Source organism: Schizophyllum commune (assembly GCF_000143185.2).
Source record: "Schizophyllum commune H4-8 unplaced genomic scaffold SCHCOscaffold_10, whole genome shotgun sequence".
NCBI lineage: Eukaryota > Fungi > Basidiomycota > Agaricomycetes > Agaricales > Schizophyllaceae > Schizophyllum > Schizophyllum commune.
In genome coordinates this window covers 1,932,800-1,955,604 of record NW_026089547.1, presented here as the reverse complement: position 1 = coordinate 1,955,604, position 22,805 = coordinate 1,932,800, and the positions used below count along the sequence as shown (strand labels likewise).

The 22,805-nt window shown below is 56.8% G+C and overlaps 8 protein-coding genes across 8 annotated transcripts; 5 read left to right on the top strand and 3 right to left on the bottom strand.

Moving 5' to 3' along the window:
- Nucleotides 1-2,056: 2,056 nt before the first annotated feature.
- Nucleotides 2,057-6,883, top strand: SCHCODRAFT_02513000 (uncharacterized protein; the record flags this gene model as incomplete). The annotated part of the gene is made up of 8 exons (XM_003027852.2): nt 2,057-2,483; nt 2,536-4,211; nt 4,260-4,800; nt 4,856-5,523; nt 5,949-6,400; nt 6,449-6,475; nt 6,537-6,564; nt 6,623-6,883. The coding sequence occupies 8 exons, from the start codon at nt 2,057-2,059 to the stop codon at nt 6,881-6,883; spliced, it is 4,080 nt and encodes a 1,359-aa protein (XP_003027898.1).
- A 396-nt stretch (nt 6,884-7,279) lies between these two features.
- On the top strand, nt 7,280-8,115 carry SCHCODRAFT_02704791 (uncharacterized protein; the record flags this gene model as incomplete). Its single annotated transcript, XM_003027851.2, has 7 exons — nt 7,280-7,409; nt 7,461-7,508; nt 7,559-7,639; nt 7,692-7,787; nt 7,838-7,847; nt 7,898-8,045; nt 8,095-8,115. 7 exons carry the CDS (start codon nt 7,280-7,282, stop codon nt 8,113-8,115), a joined length of 534 nt encoding a protein of 177 aa, XP_003027897.1.
- A 3,401-nt stretch (nt 8,116-11,516) lies between these two features.
- On the top strand, nt 11,517-12,880 carry SCHCODRAFT_02513063 (uncharacterized protein; the record flags this gene model as incomplete). Its single annotated transcript, XM_003027850.3, has 7 exons — nt 11,517-11,776; nt 11,825-11,851; nt 11,913-11,940; nt 11,999-12,191; nt 12,254-12,293; nt 12,350-12,453; nt 12,516-12,880. The coding sequence occupies 7 exons, from the start codon at nt 11,517-11,519 to the stop codon at nt 12,878-12,880; spliced, it is 1,017 nt and encodes a 338-aa protein (XP_003027896.2).
- Nucleotides 12,881-13,274: 394 nt separating this feature from the next.
- Nucleotides 13,275-13,833, top strand: SCHCODRAFT_02704790 (uncharacterized protein; the record flags this gene model as incomplete). Its single annotated transcript, XM_050346992.1, has 3 exons — nt 13,275-13,388; nt 13,454-13,561; nt 13,675-13,833. 3 exons carry the CDS (start codon nt 13,275-13,277, stop codon nt 13,831-13,833), a joined length of 381 nt encoding a protein of 126 aa, XP_050198659.1.
- A 725-nt stretch (nt 13,834-14,558) lies between these two features.
- On the bottom strand, nt 14,559-15,964 carry SCHCODRAFT_02512534 (WD40 repeat-like protein; the record flags this gene model as incomplete). Its single annotated transcript, XM_050343272.1, has 6 exons — nt 14,559-14,789; nt 14,843-15,113; nt 15,168-15,230; nt 15,274-15,516; nt 15,570-15,795; nt 15,856-15,964. The coding sequence occupies 6 exons, from the start codon at nt 15,962-15,964 to the stop codon at nt 14,559-14,561; spliced, it is 1,143 nt and encodes a 380-aa protein (XP_050198658.1).
- Nucleotides 15,965-16,254: 290 nt separating this feature from the next.
- SCHCODRAFT_02513725 (uncharacterized protein) lies at nt 16,255-18,401 on the bottom strand (the record flags this gene model as incomplete). The annotated part of the gene is made up of 6 exons (XM_003027603.2): nt 16,255-16,278; nt 16,377-16,421; nt 16,459-16,493; nt 16,900-16,941; nt 17,044-18,279; nt 18,332-18,401. The coding sequence occupies 6 exons, from the start codon at nt 18,399-18,401 to the stop codon at nt 16,255-16,257; spliced, it is 1,452 nt and encodes a 483-aa protein (XP_003027649.2).
- Nucleotides 18,402-19,478: 1,077 nt separating this feature from the next.
- Nucleotides 19,479-20,864, top strand: SCHCODRAFT_02671423 (uncharacterized protein; the record flags this gene model as incomplete). Its single annotated transcript, XM_003028458.2, has 3 exons — nt 19,479-19,491; nt 19,536-20,629; nt 20,679-20,864. The coding sequence occupies 3 exons, from the start codon at nt 19,479-19,481 to the stop codon at nt 20,862-20,864; spliced, it is 1,293 nt and encodes a 430-aa protein (XP_003028504.1).
- Nucleotides 20,865-21,701: 837 nt separating this feature from the next.
- On the bottom strand, nt 21,702-22,546 carry SCHCODRAFT_02704787 (uncharacterized protein; the record flags this gene model as incomplete). Its single annotated transcript, XM_050346991.1, has 4 exons — nt 21,702-22,044; nt 22,096-22,187; nt 22,237-22,302; nt 22,352-22,546. 4 exons carry the CDS (start codon nt 22,544-22,546, stop codon nt 21,702-21,704), a joined length of 696 nt encoding a protein of 231 aa, XP_050198657.1.
- Between the last annotated feature and the right edge of the window lie 259 nt (nt 22,547-22,805).

Genomic DNA, 22,805 nt, shown 5'->3' with positions numbered 1-22,805 from the left:
TTAGTTGGAACCGCCCCGCGGGACACGAGTGTAAAGATCATGCATGATATGTTAGACTGATGGTCCTTCGAAAAGAGAGTTCCCTCCTCCGCCGCGAATGGCGAGGCAGGTTGTGAGCGCTGTGACTCCGAGCCGCGGACCAGGGAGCAGCGCCTCGGCAGGCTAAGCCAAACACGGATCAAGCGGCATCTGGCGCGGGTCGCGGTCACGTGAATGCAGAGCCGCGCTCTTCTCAATGGACTCATGCGTTCCTCAGGTTGGGGACACCGCTCTCCGCCGACATCTTGATGGGCGGCAGGCAGAGGCGACAGGCTCTAGAGATCCCGGGCTCAGCGCATGAGCGGGACACCCCGACCGGGTTCTCAGAGTCGGGGAAATATGATTAACGTAGTCTTGAAGTGACGCAATTCTCCCACAAATATTACACAATTCGCAAAAGAACAAGGGAGCGGTGGGCGGGCGCTGAATGAGTGTACGCTCGTACAGCTCTGCAGATGTCGAAGGTGGCCGATCGATTCAAGCAGCGATCGGAAACCTTCGATCAACTCCGTCTGGGTCGACCGCCCCGTACGACTCTGATGCAAATCCTTACGTCTCTTTTTGCAGCATGCACAACCACTCGCTCGACCTACTCCCGACACTATGAGCTTGCTCAACTGCATGTTCCACCACTTCAAGCCCTGGTCTTCGACTCTTACCTCTTGGTTGTCTGCAATGGATTTTGCCCTTCTTCCCCGACGTCCGTGAAAAGCGCAAGCACCCCCTAGTTGCGCGCACCCTCGCCGACCGATAGATGCTTCAACTCCAACCGCTAGCGACAGCTGAACTGTCGCGATGTCGCGGAACTACGACCGACATGCGCAACATCACAATATTACGACGAAATGCTCATAGGAGCTTCCCTCTCACTGGCTTCCGCAGCGTCATGCGTCTCGGCGAGCTCACCAGATTGCAGCGATCTGCGCGACTATCGCAAGATACGCCCCCTTGCGTTCTCATGCGCGAACTCTTTCCTTCCTGGACAAAAAAAAATTCGACCACTTCCTCGAAGACAATCGCGTCGTCATGCCCCAAGTGGCCCCCGACGACGACCTTTTTCGCACCCTTTGAGGGCTACATCGTATCGCGGGACGGACTCTTCCCCCTACCACCCGAGTCTGTAACTGCGTCCGTCGGGTGAAATGCCTACACGCGGCTGAATCGTACGCCGGCGAGGCAAGCACTTCAGCGACGATGTTGCCGGCCATTTCTTACACTCTGGTGAGGCCGAAGCGGTGAACTTATCCCACATCATCCAGAAAAGCGTCCGGAGTAAATTTCCGACGCGTTCGGCATCCATGTCTGCAGACATTCGCACTAATGTCATGCCTAATGGCCTTATATATAAGTGAATGTCGCTTCCTTGCTTATTGGCGGCACTTTGAGATCGAGTTGCGTTAGGTTATAAGTGTGGTACTCGCTCAGCAACGCTCTGTTACTCATCTTTGTGATAAAACTCTCACTCAGATGGATTGTGTGGGATTCGAACTCGAAACTGGCGGATCTTGATGATCGCGTCCAAGCGCACTCTTTCGCAATTTATCAATCCTGACCGCCGCATTCTCCGTAAATCTCTTAGTTACACCCAGAGGTGGTGAGGATTCATGCGAACTCATTCCGTCTATCACTGACATAGTGAATTGAAGACCCCCACAAACGCAACTCCGATGGCGCCCAAACTGGATCTCACTGAACGCTACAAAAACATGGCGCAGAATGGTCCTCCAAGTAGCGGGGCTCAGCCATCCCGCTCCACAGCGCCAATTCCAGTCGCGGGCAGGTGGCGCAAGCCCACGACAGCTTTTGCGGGAATAAGGCAAGATCCAGCCACCATCATCAGACGAAGTCAGCCTTCGGCGCCTGCGCCTGAAAGAACTTCTAGCGCCACATCTGCGTCAACATCAAGATCTGTCTCTCTTGATGAGGCTGCAGAAGAACTGTTTGCAACTACTGCCTTTCAGCTAGGCGAGGAGCATGCAAGGCGGTCCCCAACACTCATCCAGGCCAGTTTTTTTTCATGACGATCGATTTATCGCCTCGCTTATGGGATCTGCAGACCAGGGCGCCTCACGCTGCGCGGGATGCCGAGGGACAGAGTTCTACAGCGGCTGCACCTACGCTCGCTACCTACCTCGGATCGCGACCCATTCTCAACAAGTTCGCTCGAGATGCGTTAGGAGCAGTCGATGTGGTTCAGAAAGCGCTACGCCAGTGCCTTTCCATGTTGCAGGACATGCGGGAACACGATCATGATCACTTTCCCCAAACACTGGCGTGCGTTGATAGCGTGGTCGCCCAGCAGCGAGAGAAACTGCGTCATATTCGCCATCCAGTCGCCGCCGAAGAAGTCAAGAAGGCTGTCACGGACATAGAAACCATAGAAGCATATCTCTCTGCCTACGCTCAGCTATACCCTGTTAAGACGCCTTTACGCATAGACAACGGTAAGGTCACGCCTGCATAGCGTCTCATCACCTGGACTCATATCATCATTAGGCCATCTACGAACTGGAAATTTCGACACTGTCCCCCCAGCAACTCTCATCGCCTACTGCCTCGCCCTCACTTCGCGCATATTCCATAGAACCAGTCGTCCCGGGGCGAACTTCATCCTGAAGTGTGCAAAGCTCTACGCGACATCTATAGCCGTGCTGGGCGGCGGCATCAACATACTCCAGAGGCGGGCTTTGGATGCCACCCCTGAGGATGTGCGGACGATTGAGAGTCGCTTGAACCTTGGAGTTCGCACCATACCTTACGCAGTATGCCTCAGCTGCAGCCGCACCTACAAGCCGAGCTATGTTCCGCCGTCCGATATCCCTCGATATCCTCAACTATGCAGCGAGGTGACTGATGGATCGGAAGGTATCTGCGGCGAACGTCTCGTTGACGACCAGGGGAACGCCCGGAGAGTATTCGAATACTATCCGTTCTTCGATTGGTTCGGCCGCCTCATTGCTTTGCCCGGTATGGAGGCTTACGGTGACTCATTCTGCGAGGACGTCGACAGAAACCCTGTAGCGCCAACGGTGCAGCGCTCGGTGGCAGATGGAACCCTCCTCCGGACCCTGTCCGACCCCATCGACCCCAATCGCTCTTTCATCGCTGATAGGGGCGAAGAGAAGCGGTGGCTATTCGCCCTCCACATCGACTTTTTCAACGCCCAGGGCAACTCACTCCGTGGCCGTAAGGCCTCTACCGGGCAGATCGTCATCACCTGTTTGAATCTCCCGCTGGAGATGCGCAATGATGACGCCTACAGATATCTGGCCATAATCCAGGGCCCGAACGAACCGGACGCAAAAGAAGCCGCCTACCAACATTATCTACGCCCGCTGATAGATGATTTGGAGGATGGATACACTCGAGGCGCGCGATTCCGCTATACAGGTTCCACCGATCCTGAGCAGACGCCGTATCGCTTCATATACCGGGTGCTCTTAGCCATCCTCATCGCTGATCTGAAGGGTGCTAGACCTAGTGCAGGTCTTATGGATGTGACCTCGCACAACTTCTGCTTCGTCTGCCAATGCTGGCTACAGGCCCACCTGGGCAGGATAGACTTCGAGTCCTGGCAGCCCACCGACGACGACAGGCTTAGGAAGGGAGCGTATCTCTGGAAAGAAGCCACTCGTACCGCGCGGCAAGCTATTGAACAGTTATTTGGGGCTCGTTGGTCGGAGCTCTGGAGGCTGCTGTACTGGAGACCCTCTCAGCAAGTCGTGATTGACCCGATGCACACATGGTTCCTCATTGTAATTCAGCGATTCTTTCGCGAGGCCATGGGACTTGAAAGTGGCGCGAGAGATTCTTGGAAGGAGCGCCATCCAGCCTTCCACTACGACTTCAATCCGCCGCCGTCGCTGTCGAGCTTGTCACCCAACTTTACCTCGCAGGAAACGTCGAGCGACAACAACAGCAATAGACTGACCTACAAGGTAGCCGTCGATATCGGCAAGATTCAGAAGCGACTCGTGCAGCCTATGGAGGATACTGAGGCGCATCGGAAAGACCTTCACAAGTATCTGCTGTCTATGCTGCAAGATTCCCTGTTGGAGGTCTGTCGAAACGTGCAAGAGGACTTTTCGTCGGAACAGCGTCGGCAACTCCGAACGTCGGCGCCTGGTGCGAAGCTAGCTAAAGCGAAATTGGCCGACCTTCTCGTTGCTTGGGTCAGTAATCAACAGACGGTGGTGGATGAGTTACTGATAATTGCACAGCGATTGACGAAACCTTTGCCTGCCCTGCCTTGGATAGTTATCGACCGCGACTCCACTATCGGCTTCATCCGGCAGGCTGTACGCGAGATAAGCGTACCGAGCTGGGTGAAGGACAAACCACCGGAGGACCTTGGGTCGCAGAACGCAGGCACCTTGAAAGCAAGTCAGTGGCGCTGGCTATATCGCCTATATGTTCCCCTGGCCCTTTTGCTGAGGTGGCATCCCGATTCCCCTCATGCCATCCCACGAGCTCGCGAATTAGAACCGGTGCTCGCGATGAACATGAACCTAACCATCGGCACCGTCCTCATCGGCAAACACACAGTTACAGCCGCATCACAGAAGCTATTTCGGGACCAGCTGAAGGCGCACATACTAGGTCTTCGACAGCATTTTCCTGGCTTCATATTTCCTGGATATCATATGGCCTTCCATATACCTGACTTCATGTCGTTGCTAGGTCCTGCGCGCAACTGGTGGTGCTTCCCATTTGAGCGCCTTGCTGGGAGACTGCAGCGCATACCCAAAAGTTCGAAGCCAGGTGCGTAGAACTCCCATCCAATTCGTGATCCTGGCACTGACTAACTCGTTTTAAGGCGAGTCCGAGCACACAATGCTTCATTCGTTCCTCAAGGGGTCGATATTTCGCCAATGGCTTTTGCTGCCCAGTAGTCCGCCAGTCCTGCAATACTGCCGGTCTCTCTTAAACAAGGCTCATCGCTTCGTGGCTGGCGAAACGGACGAGAAGGCGGTGGAGGATGACATAGACAGCGACTCGGACGACGACGTCGTTGGCTATAGTGCAGAGGCCAAGGAGGAGCTCGCAAAGATTGGCGTATATCCTGGCGAGTTCCCTCGCACGCACGTCGATCAAGAACTGTCAAAGATCTTGGACACCGACACCATCTCGTGCTATAGTCGCGTCGAAGCACCGAGAGGCTTCTACTGCACGACAGGGAGCAACAGCTTCGTATGTGTCCGTCCAACCGACCCACTCTCCGAGCGCTGGTACGCAGCTCGCATACGCCACATCTTCGAGTACCCTTCGTCGAGGGCACTTTACTTTGCTGTGCAGCGCGCAAAACCGCGGCCTGGGACATATAGGGATATTTTCCTCCAATACTGGGCAGCAGGATTCGAGGCGCGGTGGACGTCGGAAGACTTCGAAGAGCAGCTGGAGATCGTCCGTCCGTCCGATATCATAGTGCAGGCCGCAAGGTGGATACTGGACGACCGGTCGGCCGTAGCGGTGAACATCGGAGACGTGAGTTGATCATGGGCACGGGAAGTGACAGGGAACTAACCTCGAGCGCTTGCGTCGACAGGCCTAGCCGCCAGGGTACCACGCAACAGTCAACGGCAGAGACGCCGGCTGCCGGCTGACGGGGTAGCCATGCATGTGGAGTCAGTGGTCAGCATGGTGAGGCCAATGCTAGAGTGCGCTAGGTCAGCATCGAGCGCAGATAGAAGACACGGCGGCCGGTACACGGTACTGGGACGTACCGGGCTATGGGGGGATTTGCTCCGTCCATAGGCCTTCCGGCGCCGGCGGGGATAGCAGCTTACTTGATTAATTACGCAAGATGGTAATGCAGATCGCGGGAGGAATACGGTGAACCAAATGCACACGAGAGGCACATCCATAGTAATCGCCTCGGGCTGCCGAGGGCGCGGCACGGCACTCGGTAGATGCCGCGGGAGGGGCGGGCGGCTGGAGACTGGGCGACAGCACTTGGGGCTGCAGCCACCGGCTCGAGCCCGGATAAGCTAGGAAGAACGCGCGGCGGTGCCCCCTCGCCCGAGCGTGCGTGCGAGTCGAACGGCCTGAACGGTGAATTTCGGGCGGACGCCGACGCAGCGGGCACAGCCACCCTACCATACATGGTAATCGCCTCTACCATACATGGTAATCGCCTTGATGCTGCCGAGGGCGCGGCACAGCACATGCGCTCGGCAGATGCCGTCGGTCGGCCTCCTCGACCCTTCCCCCATGATGTCCCAGCTCCCTGGCTCAGAGGTACGGTTTTCCAAGCTCCCCCTTCCTTGCTTTCTTCAACGAAGCACAGCGCATGCAGCGCTGCTCGCATCTCCGGCGTCTGGGGCTTTCGTGGGGCGTGGACGATCGACGGCAGTGAGATTAGGTGAGCGCCTGCCTGCGTTCTCTCTCGACCACGCTCACGCACGAACAGCTGTCTCGCCGTCGTTGCTGGACATGCGTCTCCCCTCGGCGCACCATGTCGTCTCGCTCTGAAGTGGTCGCCGGGTTGACTCGTGCAGGCAGGGCGCGATGAGGCGAGGGTCGCAGGTGCGTACTTCGCATCTCCTTCTTTTGACCACCGCTGACCAAGATCAGGCTCCCACAGGCTGGCGCCTCCCTCCCCAGCTCCCCCTCCCGGCTCCCGCAATCTTCGGTCTATTCTGGCTCGCCCTCGGGCTCGATCGACGCGTCGGGCATCTCCCAAAAGCCTCGGCGTCATGCTGGGGATGCGCCGCGTCTGTGCTGGCGTGATCTCGCGAGCGTCAGTCACGGCCGGCCTACCGCCCTTGAGAAGATCCGTCTCTCACGCTGGCGCCAGGACCGGGATCCCGCTGTTCCATCTGAAGAGCGATTTGGATCATCGTAGTGCACTTGACTGAGTCTGCCAGCGCCGACACTGTAAACCAGTGGGGAACTATCCGCAAGAAAAGATGTTCACTAAATCCCTGTAATGGCGCGTTGACACAAGTTAAATGTGTAGCTCGCTAAGCGTGTGGCCTAGATTTACTACTGATTGATAATTAGGTTGCGCTGAAGTATGAGGACCTGTGGAGTACGTGGGAATGCTAGGGTTGGCTTGTTAACGCCTGGTCTTCGGATGCCTCTTTGAGGTAATGAAGTTGAGGGCCAATAGGCAGCGGCCACCGGACCGATCGCTCCGCCTTTCATAGTCTTTCACCGCGTCGCGGACTTGTAAATCTGGATCTTCCTACGTACTCCTTCGCTCTCAAGCCGGTCCCATCTCACCCCAGAGTAACTCAGTATGAACTGCTCCTCCTACGACACTGACGAAACCGGGGCGACGCTCAAAGCCGGAAGCGACCGTTCGTCTCCGTCTCCGGCTCTCACCAAGCACCCTCGTACTTGCGAGTATACGGTACAGATGCTTTGTGGTGCGTCCATTGCTTCCCCGTTCGCATATCTGTCATTGACGTCGCTTGCAGAGGGACTAAGGCGAGGAGACATCTTCCTGGATACGGGCTATCAGCGCGGTGTGTGCTCAAATCGGCGGTAGGGAGTTCAATTATTGATTCCCTCGCAGCGGCGGTGTGGAACGCTGTCATGCAGTCTCGTTTCATTGACTCCGTCTTTCAAGACATGGTCTTCGCCCCCCTCGTTTTTTGTAAGCTGACGCACAGTGCACGTGCTATCACTCAATACGGATTTTTGTTCAGCGGTGAAAGTAGTCGACGGACGTGAAACGCGCGTATGCATTGACGGGAAGCAGCGCTTGCTTGCTCTTCAACTCTTCCTTCGAGGTGGCCTGTACTGTGCGTCCACAATATGATCGTGACTCGCTACAGTATACTTACATTCGTAGATCGGGACTTGTGCGTGTCTGCGAGCGGTTCTCGTCCTGATCTCACCTGCTTCTTCGTAGTGAAGGAGATAAAGTGTGGTATCAGAGCAGAGGCAAGAAGCGTAGGACGGTTCTGGCAGACGCGAGTCGCCAGCGCTTCCTGTCGCAGAAAATCAGCTGCATCGAGTACGATTGCCTCAGTTCAGTTGAAGAGCGCGACATCTTTTTGGTACTCATTCCTTTTGATTGCGGTCTGCCGGAGAGCTCACATGTTGTAGCGCGTGCAAGCAGAGCATTAAGCCGTCTTTCGGGCTGCATTCCTGACAAATGGGATCAGTCTCGCGAATGGTAGATGCCCTGGGTGACGCTGATGCCGGCCTGTTTGCGCCCACAACGTGACGGACGTATGCTATGTCTTGGATCTCAAGTTACTCTACTAGATTTGTCCTCACTGTGTCAAAGTATTCAAGGAGGGTCGGGATGAGGTGCCGCAAGACACTTCTCTTTGCTGGACCTTTTCGACTTGCACGTATGCCCGAACGAGGGCTAGACGGCTTGCAGTCTTGCGAGCGCACTCGAGGCCAGAGTCGATGGCTACAGCTCAGGTGCTGTCCTGTGAGCCGCGCTAGCACGAGGCACGAGTAGCTAGCGCAGTGATAGGCAAGCTAAGGAAGTACGGGCAAACGCCGGTCTGAATCGCCACGCGATCAGACATGTCATATCGATGACCGGCGACGACGCGCCCCTGCTATTGCCCACTCTCTACGCCAGCAATTCGCACTCTCTCCTTGTCCCTCCTCAAAGCTATTCGCGTCACCGGATCGCATCCAACGAATGTACAACGCTAGTCTCGCACCAATGTGCCGCCCGACTTCTACACCCCTTTCGACAAGCGATACCTATCAAGCCGCCTACTCCTTCGCCCTGCTGCTCACACGGCTCCTTCCACATCCTCTCCCTTTCTAGCCCCATATTTTAGACACTCTTTTTATCTACCCTGACGCACCGAGCACCCCACGCCATTGGATTCACTCGTATCGCCCATCCCCTTACGAGGCTCTCTGGTGCCCGACGCGTCGCTGCAATGCACCCGCTTTCACTACGTCCATTCTTGTTTTTACGCCATACGCCTCTTACCCACCCTTCACCATCTGCTATGTACTCAAATCGTTAGCCGCGCGCCTTTTTCCCCTCTGCCCCTTTTATTCTCAAACCCCTTGTCGATCTCGAAATACTCGTCTCTTTGATATTTCCCAACTCAGGTATACACCGACCCTTCGCAACCCCCCTTTCATTTCCCTTTCACCTACAACACCCTCTCCTCATCTTGATTCTCGCGCTAGAGCGATCCGCGCGATCCTACACCTCATGAGGCTCGCGCCCGCTGTGTATCAATACTGCTCACACCGACCGTTTCTCACACTCCCGCTAATGCGGCTCCTTCCTCCGCTTGACCCCAGACCTCACATGGCCTCTATATCGGCCTTCCTAATCCTTACTCCTCGCGCCCGCGCGCGCCAAGCACATACAAACGCGACTTCCACTGCCCTCGTTGCCCTACCCAGCGACCACGCACCTTCTACGTCGCCCCAAAGCACGAAACCCTCCGATACCCACGCTTCTATAATCAACTTCATTCACTTCACCACTCCAGGTTATCTCAACATCGTCCTAGTATCTCACGCACGCCACAGCGTTCTCCACCACCTTAAGCCCCTGCTTCATTCCACCCTTTTTGAACACTTGGTTCGCGCCAAGATGCCCCTCCCGCGCGTTGATCCCTACCCTCCTTGCTGCCGTCTCCCTCTTCCGAGGCGCTACCTCTCCCTCTCCCTCGCCTGTTTCAAAATCTAATTGGCGCCAATATGCTCGATGCGATAAAATAACTTGCGCCTATCCCTTGTCTCCATTGACATTTCGCGCGACCGCGCGCAGCGGTCCTTCCCTTTCCCTTCCTGAAACAGAGTTCTTCCCTCTTCCCTCCCCCTGAGCTCCCTGAGTCTCTTCACATCCCCCTGGCTTTACTACCCATACTTTCATAGCTTTCTCGCGATTAAGACTCGCCCAGTGCTTGCAATGGCTCGCTTTCCGGGTCCCACTCGTACATTATCGGACTTACACTGCGTTTCGAACGAGCATGTCACATGACGTTCGGCTCCGACCAAACGGATCACGCGCGCGGCGCTTCTTTTGAACAAGTCCCGTCCGGGCCCTCTCCCTTTCTGTCCGCTTTCCCCAAGACACTGGCTTCTCCCTTACCTCATACCCATCCTTCTTCTTCCTGTCTTCCATTTCCAGCCCGTTACCCTTATGCGCATGTCAAGAAGCGACGGCCATCGCTTAGCTCGGTTTGAGGCCGAAGGCTTCTGCGCCTCGTGAGGCTATCGCCTTAGAGCTGCGCTCTGGTTTGGGCTGCTTCGGCCTTGACCGATGGCGGCATCTGGCTGTCGGTCAAGCTGGAGTCGCCTCGCAGTGTACCGTCGGCGAGGCTCTGCCGCCCGAGCGGGATGTGGCAGCCACAATGTCACGTGTCGGTTGATTTTCCCCGCTCAGTGCCGGTCGTTCGCCGACCCGCAACCCCCCGCTTCGCTGAAGCGGGGTACCCTCGTCTTCATGTTCCTCTTCTCATATTATATGGTACAGGACAGCACACTTAGGGCAGACCAAAGGTCTGCCTTTTCCCTCTTTCTTCCCTCTCTCTTCAGGCAGACCACAAGTCTGCTCGGGATTTAGCTTGCTCCGGTCTGCGGACACCCGCCTCTTCCGCGGCATCGACCAAGCCCATACTCTATTTGGTAGGTGGGCTGTGTCCATCGCGCTAGTCTGAGCGACCTGCCAACGGATGTCCTGTGTCTCCACCGTCAAGCCATGAAAGTTACCTTGTCCTCAAGGCGAAACAGAACGACCGCTGACGGATGGACATTGACTAGAGAGGGGAGGGACCGAGATGGCGACCATGACGGACCAGGGGTATGAATCGTACGGTCGTGCTTTTACGCACCACCACCGCGCGCTGAGTTCGCTGGCCATACTGCATTTTCCCTATAACGGCGCTTCGCACATTGCCGATTCTCAACGCTAATCAAACACTACTTCCTCAACTTTCCTTCCCAGTGCCGTTACGACATGCGCTGACACTTCTGTAGAAAGACTGTGCTTGACGGCTACACTGTCGAAGGATCAAGCGTGGCTCAGCGACATGTAGGCGCGCATGGGATTGCCGCGCTCCTGTATTTGGGGAAGGAAGCAGAGGTCTACCTGAATTCCTATCGTGCTGATATAAAATCGAAAGCATGCCTTTCAGATCTTACGGAGCTTACGCACCAGGCATTTGCTCAGACCACGGGTGTTGCACCAAAGAAAACGAGATTCGCAACTGCGGTCATTGCCGGAAAGGTCCTAGCGCAGTGAAGAACCACTATAGCCGAGGGGAGGCTTGGTGGACCCTATCATACATGGTAATCGCCTCGGGCTGCCGAGGGCGCGGCACGGCACATGCGCTCGGTAGATGCCGCGGGAGGGGCGGGCGGCTGGAGACTGGGCGACAGCACTTGGGGCTGCAGCCACCGGCTCGAGCCCGGATAAGCTAGGAAGAACGCGCGGCGGTGCCCCCTCGCCCGAGCGTGCGTGCGAGTCGAACGGCCTGAACGGTGAATTTCGGGCGGACGCCGACGCAGCGGGCACAGCCACCCTACCATACATGGTAATCGCCTCTACCATACATGGTAATCGCCTTGATGCTGCCGTGGGCGCGGCACAGCACATGCGCTCGGCAGATGCCGTCGGTCGGCCTCCTCGACCCTTCCCCCATGATGTCCCAGCTCCCTGGCTCAGAGGTACGGTTTTCCAAGCTCCCCCTTCCTTGCTTTCTTCAACGAAGCACAGCGCATGCAGCGCTGCTCGCATCTCCGGCGTCTGGGGCTTTCGTGGGGCGTGGACGATCGACGGCAGTGAGATTAGGTGAGCGCCTGCCTGCGTTCTCTCTCGACCACGCTCACGCACGAACAGCTGTCTCGCCGTCGTTGCTGGACATGCGTCTCCCCTCGGCGCACCATGTCGTCTCGCTCTGAAGTGGTCGCCGGGTTGACTCGTGCAGGCAGGGCGCGATGAGGCGAGGGTCGCAGGTGCGTACTTCGCATCTCCTTCTTTTGACCACCGCTGACCAAGATCAGGCTCCCACAGGCTGGCGCCTCCCTCCCCAGCTCCCCCTCCCGGCTCCCGCAATCTTCGGTCTATTCTGGCTCGCCCTCGGGCTCGATCGACGCGTCGGGCATCTCCCAGAAGCCTCGGCGTCATGCTGGGGATGCGCCGCGTCTGTGCTGGCGTGATCTCGCGAGCGTCAGTCACGGCTGGCCTACCGCCCTTGAGAAGATCCGTCTCTCACGCTGGCGCCAGGACCGGGGTCCCGCCGCTCCGTGCGCCCGGCTCTATGCGTAGGACGACCGACCGCATCGATGGCGGCCTGTCGTGCAAATGAGTGCGTGAATCCGGGCTCGTCCGCGTCGAGGCTCGCTCTAACGTGCACTTTCTCAGCGCACCGGACCGTGATCAGCGTAGCTCATCTGCGCTTGACTCGCCACCGGCCCTCTCGGCGATCTCCTCCCCCGCTCGTCAACTTGCGCCCCGCCCCTGCGCTTGTCCGACAACGCGGACAAGATATCCACGATAGACCAACGTCTCACTCGATCACCATGGTCAGCAGAGACCGCCAGCGGGTTCTCAAGAGTGCTCGGCCTCGGAGCGACCTCCAGCTTGCGTTGGTGTGCGACGAAGCTGATCTTGGGACTTCCATACAACACATTTACGCCTTGCTCTGTAATATCCATCTGCTATTCCACCGTTGGCTGGCTCAGACGTCTGATGAGCCCGTCCTCCTCACCCGCCGCTGAAGCCGCCAGTGCTTTGACTTTGACCACCTTGCCCATCGGCAGTGATCTCTGCAACCCGAAGGATACCACGACATCGATCTTCGACTTTGTCAACGACGAGCCGTTCGCTGCGACGTTGGTGACCGTGCGGATGTTCAACTCTGGACGGGGCAGGCTCCCAACGACCGTCGACTAACGCTACTTTCACTTACGCCTCCCCCCTCGCCCACGCTACGTGTACGGCTCCGGCGACAGCCAGTCCGCCTCCTCGCACACCCTCCGAATCGCGCGCACCGCGTTGGGTCGTCGCCCAACGTCACCTGTCCCTTGCCATCGCCGGTTCGTGAGGCATGAGTACGATGATCCCGCGGGCGTCCTGGACGAATGTTGTCAATGCGCCACGACGACCTCGAACCTATGGATCACCATCCTCACCGTGCATATCTAGTATCACCCAGCGCCTCTAAAGTGCTTGCTCACGGCTTCCAGCACCTCTGTCGCTGAACGGAGGCAGGCGACGTTGCTCTGCGTCAGTGCAGATCTGTTGGTTCTGAAGGAGAGCTCCACGTCGTACGAAGCTGTTGGTGGTCATGAAGTTGGCGGACGACTGCGGCTGGCGCTGCTCGGCGATCCAGAAGACCATCACGCAGGCGCGTAACCTACGGTTACACAAGATGGGGTTTGGCGGGTACGGGCGAAGAGGCGTACGATCCGACGCTTGCTGCGATGCATCTGCCAGAGGTCCTGATGAACCGTCAACTGCTGGCAGCAAGGGCCTCGCTACTACTACTACTACTACTACTTGCTGCTGCGGTCGACCTGTCGCGCGATCGAGCCCGGGGCGCCTGTATCGACGTCCAGGTTGGTGGAGACCATGGTGAGTCGCCTGCGTGTTTCGTTGGCTGGGACAGCCATGGCCTGCCCGTCCACCTCCACCTCCCTGTCCTGCTGCCGCTCACGCGCCTGCTACCGCGTCTCACGAATCTTCAGCACCCGCTCGCGACGGAGTGGCGGCGTCTCGAAGACCTCTTCCGGCTGGACTCGATAGTGTCGACCCTCATTGAACTCGTGCATCCCCGAACGCTCGATGTCGCCGAGCGCGTGATCAGCGATGTCCTGCGCGAGCTCGTGAAGGCACTGTGCGACTAATTCAAGCCCCGATCCGCGGACTTCATCTTCACGCACATCGCGATCTGCATCACGGCCGAGCTTCGAGTAAGTGAAAGGAATCGGCGACTGCTGACAATGAGGCTGATATTCGAGGGATAGTATGCATCATCGAACCTGCCAGCGATGAGGGAATCGTCTGCGGGTGGAGGGTGTTTCCTCCATAGTCCAGGGCCCAAAGACGACGCCGGCGCTTCACGCTCGGGTCTTCTTGCAGCGAGTGCGTTGGTGGGGCAGGATGCACTCGACTTCACGGAGAATAGTCCAGGGGAGCCGTGGGGAGCTTCTTGGACGAGGCGAGGCCCGCAATTGACATGTCGGCTACGAAACTAACTCGCGTACAGGCGATGCTGGGGCTTTCTCCGATGCTGCGTTGGGTATCGTCCTCACGAAGCGCACACGGACCTCCGTTCCCGGGCCTTGGCGGTCGCACTGCGAGATGCTCTCGATGGTTTCCGCACGCTCCCGCGTCGAAATGGTCCATTCATCGTCGGGCATGAAATATACTACACGCCTCCTTGTTATCCACCTATTCAATGCAGACTCGACAAGCATCGACTGGCGCAATGGTTACCCCATCATGTGGGATGAGCGCTGTGATTGTAGGACAGTTGCGGCATTGGAAGTGCACGATAGGTCTACATTCATGGTCACCAGAACCGCTATAAGACGGAATGATACAGTGAAAAAATGGCTGAATTGCTGAATCACTGTCCTCCCCCTTCGTCGTTATGCGCGTAGTACCCATACATATAGATGCCAAGCATGCAAGCCCAGTAAATGCAATAAGGCAGGAATACCTTGCAGCAAGCAATGCAACGCCTCGACATTCTTGATCCCGGCAACGGCGCTCTCTTCCTATAAATGATGATGTCAGTGGCCTTCAGTATGCTGGACCCCGCAAAAGCCAGTATATGGCCTTCCGCCGTAGTGCATGTCTAGGCGTGGTACATCAGCTTCAGTCAGAAAGGAAGCGGACAGGACTACACACCGCTACAGGCTGTACTAGTCCTCCTTTAGGGTAGTCCAGAACCTGAACCGTGGAAGGGTTGTTGACGTCGTAAAGCACTGCATGACCGTTGTCTGTTCCTGCCAGCAGGACTTCGCTACCCTCTCCAAAGGCTAGATGCATGGGATACAGGATGCTGTTCGCGCAAGGAATCGAAACTGGCGGTACATCGCTGCTCATGGAGACGATCTCGATGGATCGGCCTGTATATGCTGCATAGCGTTGTGCGACAGGATCGAAAGCGACTGAAGCGCTTGATGACATTGTCAGACATATGCCAGACGCTTCGCGTTTACAATGGGCTTACATGAGTCGGGGCGCGTCTTCCCTAACGCCTACCTTCATACCCGATTCACAATCGTATCGTGAGCTGTCAAATCATAAGATTAGCTTTCTGATCTGTGTGAGACCACACTTGCATTATACCGCCAGCTCGATCAAAAACTACGAGAGTGTGGCCGAGTTGGTCAAACTTGACGCGTTGGGGAAAGCGGCCTTGGTCTAATGTGATGATGAATCTTTCGAGGACAACAGCGTTGACGGTGACAGTCGACACAACAATAGTGCCGTTGGTCAAGGCGGCAGCTATGAGAGCAGACTCGTCGGCAGGGACTTCGGCATGATATACGTCCAAGGACACGACCTCAGTCGCGCCGCTCAGCTTCAAGCGCTTCGAGCGCACGAAGGCCTGGAGTTGTGTAAGTCGTACATATGGCAGAAGCTTGAACAAGCACGCGCCTGCTTAGTCTCGTCGAAAGTCCATAACAACACGTCCCCGAGCTTGGAACATAGGACCAAGATCTCGACGCTATTCTCGACGAAGAACAACCATGCTGAGCGAGTGTATAGATGCTTCTCGCGATACTCAGCACGAGAGTCAGGCACAGTTACTTTATCCTGTCCTCCCACATTCCATACAGACACCCCGTCGTAGCCTGTCATTGAGCCAACACGATCGTTAGATATCAAATATCAGTGCAGTCTGAGACGCTGACCAGTGATTGCTAAGTATTTCCCCCTTGGAGAGAAGGATAAAGAGGTTATCCCGTCCTTCTGATCAGGAATCGTCGTCCAGTATGTATATTCGGACGAAGGCCGGGCCATGGACGTGGACGTGGAGTGGCCTGCGCAGAAAATCTTCGTGAGCTTTCGTGAACTGACGAGTCAGTGTCGGAGCCAAATCAATGATAGTTCGATAGTCAGGTTGGCTGGTCTCACCTCAAAGTGTCGTCTGCGCAGTGAATACGCGAGGAAGAGTCTGCGTCAAAGAGAGTATCGTGTGACCAGAACGCGACTGTGACATGCATCAAACCACGTGTGGCATCGGCCCGCAGGTCGACGCCTCGGCTGCTTCGGCTTTATGTTCTTGAGGGGACCAGTCGGGTAATTCCAGTTCAAGCGAAGCTAGCTCGCGAGCCCTAGGACGCGTCTAGAGAAGGCTCAGGAATGTAGAGGGATATGTCCCTATGGATCAAGTCTCGATGACATGAAGAGTGGGAGAGAACCCAGCACTCACTGCAACGAGGGCTGGGGTTTGTCGGAGTCGGCCGCCCGCGGCGAGCTGCATGTGGCGGCATCACGTGTGTAACGTGACGCACACCCACAGCCGCCCACATGCGTGCGGACCGGCCGACTGAACGCTGTAGCAGATGACAGGTCCCGCCCCAGGCCCAAGGAGAAGGGCCTGAAGCAAAGCCCGTGCTTCCCCGAGCGTTAGCGAGTGTGAGAGGGGAAGAGGAGGGCGGGTAATCGGAATCTGGCTTCAGGAGTCTTGAGGCGATGGAGGTCAGAGCGGGGAGGCGACCACGGCCGACGCTAACCCTAACACCGCGAATCCTTCGGACGCGGCGACGTCACTGGGCTATATCCGGGCTCGCAGCGCCTGCTTCGCTTGACTCCCACTAAGTCCTCGTAAACTCGGACTCAGCTCACAGCAGTCCAGTCCGAAGCTCTCCTAAGTCCGCAACCTTTCGCCGAGTAGCCTAAACTGCCTCTCTCCCCCGCCCCACGGGAAGCGGCGACGTGTGCTTGGAGCTCACCTTCAGTGTGATTGCACCATTCCTGTCGAGTCATGAAAATAGCTGAAAGCAAGGGGAGAAGGACGCGTTCGAGATCAGCATATGCAAGCAGAGCATTACAAGGATCGTAGTCTAGGTGTACCTATGCCCCTGCCAGTCACTTACCGGGCTTTGCCGCATCACCCCCCTTGCGATGCTCAGGGCTGAACTTGTAACCCGGATACTGGCGTTTAAGATCCGCCTTCAAGCGGTCTGCGAGCTGCTGATAGTGACCGCGACCCGCTTCCGAGAGCTCATGCCGGGCGCGATCGCGAGCTGCAGCGCGACTGACCTCGCGGTGGTTACGCTCGGAGGCGTTCGCCTTCTGCTCCTTCCAGTATTCGGATCTGAACAACATAGAAGAGTTGGGAGGACGTGGTATGTGGTCGTCACCGCGACGGCGGGAGTGCGAGTTCGAGCGGGTGGGCGGCTTGTAAATCTTGTCGTTCTCCGTGATGGTCCAGCCCAAGTTTGACCCCTGCGCAAAGTTGTCGTTGCTGGCAGCTGGGAAAGACTGCTCTGACAGCGAGAGCGTGGCGTTCCCCACGGTGGCGCTGGAGCTCGACTCTGCCGCCTGCGTGAAGACGTCAGGCAGCGAGCGTGTCTTTGCCGTGCGCGCGCTGCCGACGAGCGAGTTGGATAGGTGGGCAGGCCAGAGCCAATCGGCATCGTCGCTAGACATCTCCGGGAACCGATACCCTGCATCAGACCAGGTGGTAGTCATGGCGGTGGGCTCAGGGGGAGGGTTGGGGAGGTCAGACAGCGACCGCGACCGCGTCGATCGCGAGCCGCCGAGGAGTGACTTGGACTGATGCGGAGGCGCGTGCATGCTGACACTGCCCTCCAACCTCTGCGCCTCTTCGAGACCATACACCTTCTCCATGGTTGAACGGGACTGAGGATCCGACCAATCGGCAGGCATGAGCATGGGGGGCGTCGGCGACTTCGCCACTCGGCCGTCATCTTGCGCGACAGATGATTGTTCGCGCGAGTCCTTCGTCTGCTTGTGTTTGGCTGCGTTGAAGTATTGTTCCCGCTCCGCGACCGTGAGGGCCTTCCAGGCAGCCGTTGCGACGTTGCATATATGCAGGCAGCGGCCGCGGATGCTGGCCACGTCAGCGCTGAACTGAGTCTCTAAGAAGCAAGCCAAGGCGGCTTCGAATTCGTCCTCGTGCTCGTTCGAGCTCAAGTCTGCAGGTGTGGATGCCGAGGCAGGTGGTGAAGAGCGGGTCGTGCTCGCAAGGGAAAGGGCCATGCTCGCAGGGGGAGGTGTGACAATGGTCGTATCCGTCTGTGGCGCCGCCGGAACAGAGTCCTGCTGAGCAGAGTTCTCATTTTCCTCCTTCTCCGGCGAGGATTCCTCTGAAGAGTGGTGTGAGGGAAACCGCGGGTACCTGACAAGGGAACTACTCACTGTAGTTCGGAGGCGGGCGCTCGAATAAGCGCACAGAACGTCTGGAGGGAAAGCGTCGGTCAGCCGGCATGATAAAAGCGATGTTGAGAGTAAGAGATCGCGGGGAGAGAGAAATAGACCGGGCGGCCTGCTCTAGCTAGACGCATCGGGGGGTTTTTGTATGGCACGAATCGCCTTGCCCGCTGGGGATATAGACGGACGTCTCTGAGAACGAGAAAGGCGTATCAGTATATAAGCACGGAACCATGTCCTCGAGGTCTTCATCACACACGTTCCAATCCTGCGTGCAATGTATGCAAGGCACTAAAGAAATTCATGGCGACATACCGACAACTTGGGCAATTTTGTGCAGCTCAAAGATGGTCGTTGCGATAGAGGCTAGAGTCGAAATAAAGAGGAATGAAGCGCTGACAGCAACGCACTGGCGGACACACAGATGGCCACGAGCTTCGAAGGGAGGCTACAGTGAGTCATTGACGAGTTTCTCCCGCGCTCGAGACTGGGCGGCGGGAGCGTCATGAGGCATCGGAAAGAGTTCTACGTGCTGCGCGCCTTTGACGATGAACTTCCGATAAGACATCGCCGGAGTTTGTCTCATGAAAGACTAGCGCGCATGTTCCGGGGGTGGAAAGTTGACGATGCGTGTCGAGCTTCGTTGCATGCACGAGGTCGTTTGGTACAAACAGGGAGCCGACGTGCTGAAAGCAAGCTATCTTGTCGCGAACAAGCGAAGGAGGTAGAAAGAATCAAATCCAGAAGCAAGGTGATATTTGTGACTTCTTACTAAGGGGTAGAAGCTGGAAGTTACAAGGAAGGGCCTCTTGCGATGCCTCAAGTTCCGGCAACGTCCGAGGACGTGATGGCCAATTTCCCGTCATGGCACCCACGTGGCTGCCGCCCGAGGGCTCGGCGCCTCGTCGCCTGTACTCCTTCTCGTGCTCTCCTCGCCTCGCTGACCACAGACGGGGTACATCACAAAAGCATAATGCAAGACTACCATGGCTACATTGTCCTCCAGTATCACACCCTGGGCGATTCTTTGCGTCCAGAGAGCGGAAGAACTGAAGCCGCGATTATAACAGCAGCATGTCAAGCTGTCGCAGTCTGAGCGCGCCCCTTCGAGGTCAAAGCCACGATCGCCCGCAAAATGGGACCTCATGGTATGTGAACAGTGACCCTCTGTTCGTGGTCTGACGCGTCCCAGAACGCGACAGCAAGCAACGGACTCACCTTCGGGCGCTGCAACATCTTGCCCCTCCCCAGAGACGCGCACATCGAGACTACTTGGAAGGAAGTTCCGATGACTACGCCTTCGCTCACGCCCCTGACGAACTGTACGGCTATCCACCTTCACCGCCCTATCCCGCGACAGTTCATCAGAGCCATGCTCAGCCGTTGCTACCACCTCATATAATTCCTCGCGTCCTCTACGGCGCTGAGCGCCGCATACACCACTGTACTCAAGATCATCCATACGTTTTCCCAATGAATCCGTATTATGGACCCCCCCTATCATCGCAAACTCTACCAGCACCTTCACGATATCGACCGCGACGCAAAGACAGGAAGTCACACATTCCGCGCCCGCCCAACGCATTCATGCTGTTTCGCTCTCACTTCCTGCGCCAGACGCATCATGTGGAGAAGCGCCAGCAGCATCTGAGCCGTCTGGCCGGCGAAGAGTGGCACCGGCTCCCTGGTTCAGAGCGCGACAGGTGGACGCAGCACGCGGACTATGTAGCGCAGCGACACCAGGAAGAGTTCCCGTACTATAAGTATACACCGCGACGAAGGGGTGGTGGTGGGACCAATACGGACTTCGAGCACACGTCGGCGCGATTGACTGTACTCGCATGCGATGCCAACAGCGAGGGCTCAAAGGACTCGTACGGGATACGGGCCGATGATACGCTCGATGACGAACAAACTTCTAGGCAACCCGCGGCGCTGACCTTGCCTCCACTGCGGTCGTCTTTGCCTCACCTCGCCTCCCGACCACCGCTGATACTGCCTGCGGACATCGATCCGCCAAAGACCTCGACACCCCTTCCAATGCTCCTCGAAGCGTCCATCCCCTTTCATCAGGGCTTCCGACCTGGTGCCGCCCCGCAGTGGTTGTCGGGAGAGGCAGCGGACGATCGCCCCGCGTCTGCCGCCGACCTAGTACCTCTGCGGCGACAAGACTTCTCCCAAGAATTGCTACCACAGCCTGCTGCGCCCACAGCCGTCTCCCAGATAGTACACGGGCGGTCTGGGCTCGATACCAACGTCGATGTGCAGAACCTCTCCCAGGTCGCGGTACGCTCTGGTCCGATACAAACTTCGGCGCACTCACACATGCACACAGGATGTATCGAGCGCCGGCTTACCCGCGTACGCTGAGGCCCCCATGGTCTTAGCAAACGAGCACGAACCTTGGGCATATACGTCGCATGGCGCCGCCGAACAGAATGTATTGAGCGACCTCCCCTACTCATCCGTTTTTTCCTTTGCAGCCGACCACTCATGCAGTGGGCCTTCCGTCTCGATCTAGATTCTATGTTCGCTGGGGCTGTCATCTTCGTAGATAAAGCAGCGAAAGGACTGGCAAATGTGTTTCCATAGCGTTCATAACATAGACTATAGCAGCAGTCTGGTAGGTCCAGACGTCAATGGCAGTTGCTATTCGTGCACGTGTTCAGTGATCCGGCTCCGAAGCGGCATATTCCGAACCAAAATTACAAACATACAACTGTCCCACGGTATCTCAAGCTTTCAAGCGTTGTCGGAACCTGACCCCAGTCTTCGAAAGAATGGCCGTCGTTGATCGATGGTGATCCCGCGAACAGCAAGTGAGAAAAGTGGGAATGTCCCTTATGACATCATAGAATCGGCCTGCGATCGCTTTCGCGACTCCATCAGCAATAACCTTTCATACGTACGCTGGAGTAGCCTCTATCCGCGGGGCGGAATGGTGAAGGCCCCGGAAGGGATGGATGATGACTGCCCGTGGGCGCACTACTGTACACACAAGCATACGGCTGGGCCAGACGGTCCGGTCGGTCTAAACAGCTCCGTCCCTCGCCCTGTAGCCCTACCCTAGGGCCGGTATCTAGGATGCTCGCTTTGTTGCCTTGTGCACGCGAGAACACTTCCCAGCGACGGATCAGGAACGCCGTGAGGGGTTCGAAGGTACAAAGACCAGAGATTTGATCCGTCGATACGCACGCGCGAGTCACATGAAGGTTGAATTTGTGCTGGCCAATATATCACGTACAAGCGATGTACCGGAAGGAGATCACGCAGCGAGAAGCCCGGGAAGAAGGGCGATGGTAGCAGTCAGAACATCATGTATTTCGAGTGAAAGCAGTGGAGCGTAATCCGAAGAGTCTTATCCGCGTTTTTGAAAGCGGCGACGACAGGAGCGACTGTACGTGTACTTGATGCGATGCGTATATATATGCATAGGGCCATACGCAGCCTCACCAGCTGGACGTGGAGGGCGAGGCGGCGATGGCGGTCGCGGCGGGGGGAAACAGAAGAATTTCTGCAGAGGAGGTACAGTCACTGCGTTCGCATTCGCCCACGCCACAGCCTGCGCGCGAAGCTGGTAGCACAAGGGGAAATCTTGATACAGAGGGATGGCCGCCCGACACAGAGGACAGTTTGCACTACGCTGAGCGTGGTAGTGGGAAGACAAGCACGCCTGGCAGAATACGTGCCCACAGTTCAGCCTAATAGGACATCAGTGGTGGTTCACAAGAGGCGGTGGATAATTGACGCACATGCGAGGCAGAAAATTGGGCTCCATGCAAACTGGGCACGTTATTGCGGTTCTCTCTCTCTTCGATAGTTCATCGAGCTGGCTCTTGGCGACCTGTATCCGTCTTTAACCTCGTACAAGAAATTTCGATCGAAGAACATACCTGCAAATCAGCTTGTATGTCCTCGAAGGCCGCTAGGACTGTGTTCGTAGAGCTGGGGCTAGCGTTCTGTGAGGCAACTTAGTCTGATGCCAAATGGGAAAAATCCAGACCGTACCTCCACAAGAACGTATTCAGAGTCGTCAGAGATTTTAGCGATCGCGTTGTGCGTGATGCCACGAGCCCTGGACTTCTTTGGGACACCACGACTGATATCGACAGGTTTCGTCTTGCTCGGTGGGGAGTACGGAGCTGCGTCAATACGAGCGCGGACGGAACTACGCCCAGACTGGCGTCGGAGGGATGGTGTCATATCAGAGAGCTTTCTCGTATTGGGGAGCTATGGCTGAAGAAGCGCGCAATTTATAAGTACGCACAGGATGTATTTCATTGGGCAGGTTGACAAAGACCTTGAATCGCAACAGATGTTGAAGGGTGTGAATGGGACCGATTGAAGAAGAAAGATCTTTCAAGGCGTTTGACCACGAGGCCATTGTTAGGCGTTTCCCGTTGATCCGTTGGAAAGTCCATGCATCAATCTCGTCCCCATTGATCCGATCTAAAGGTCAATC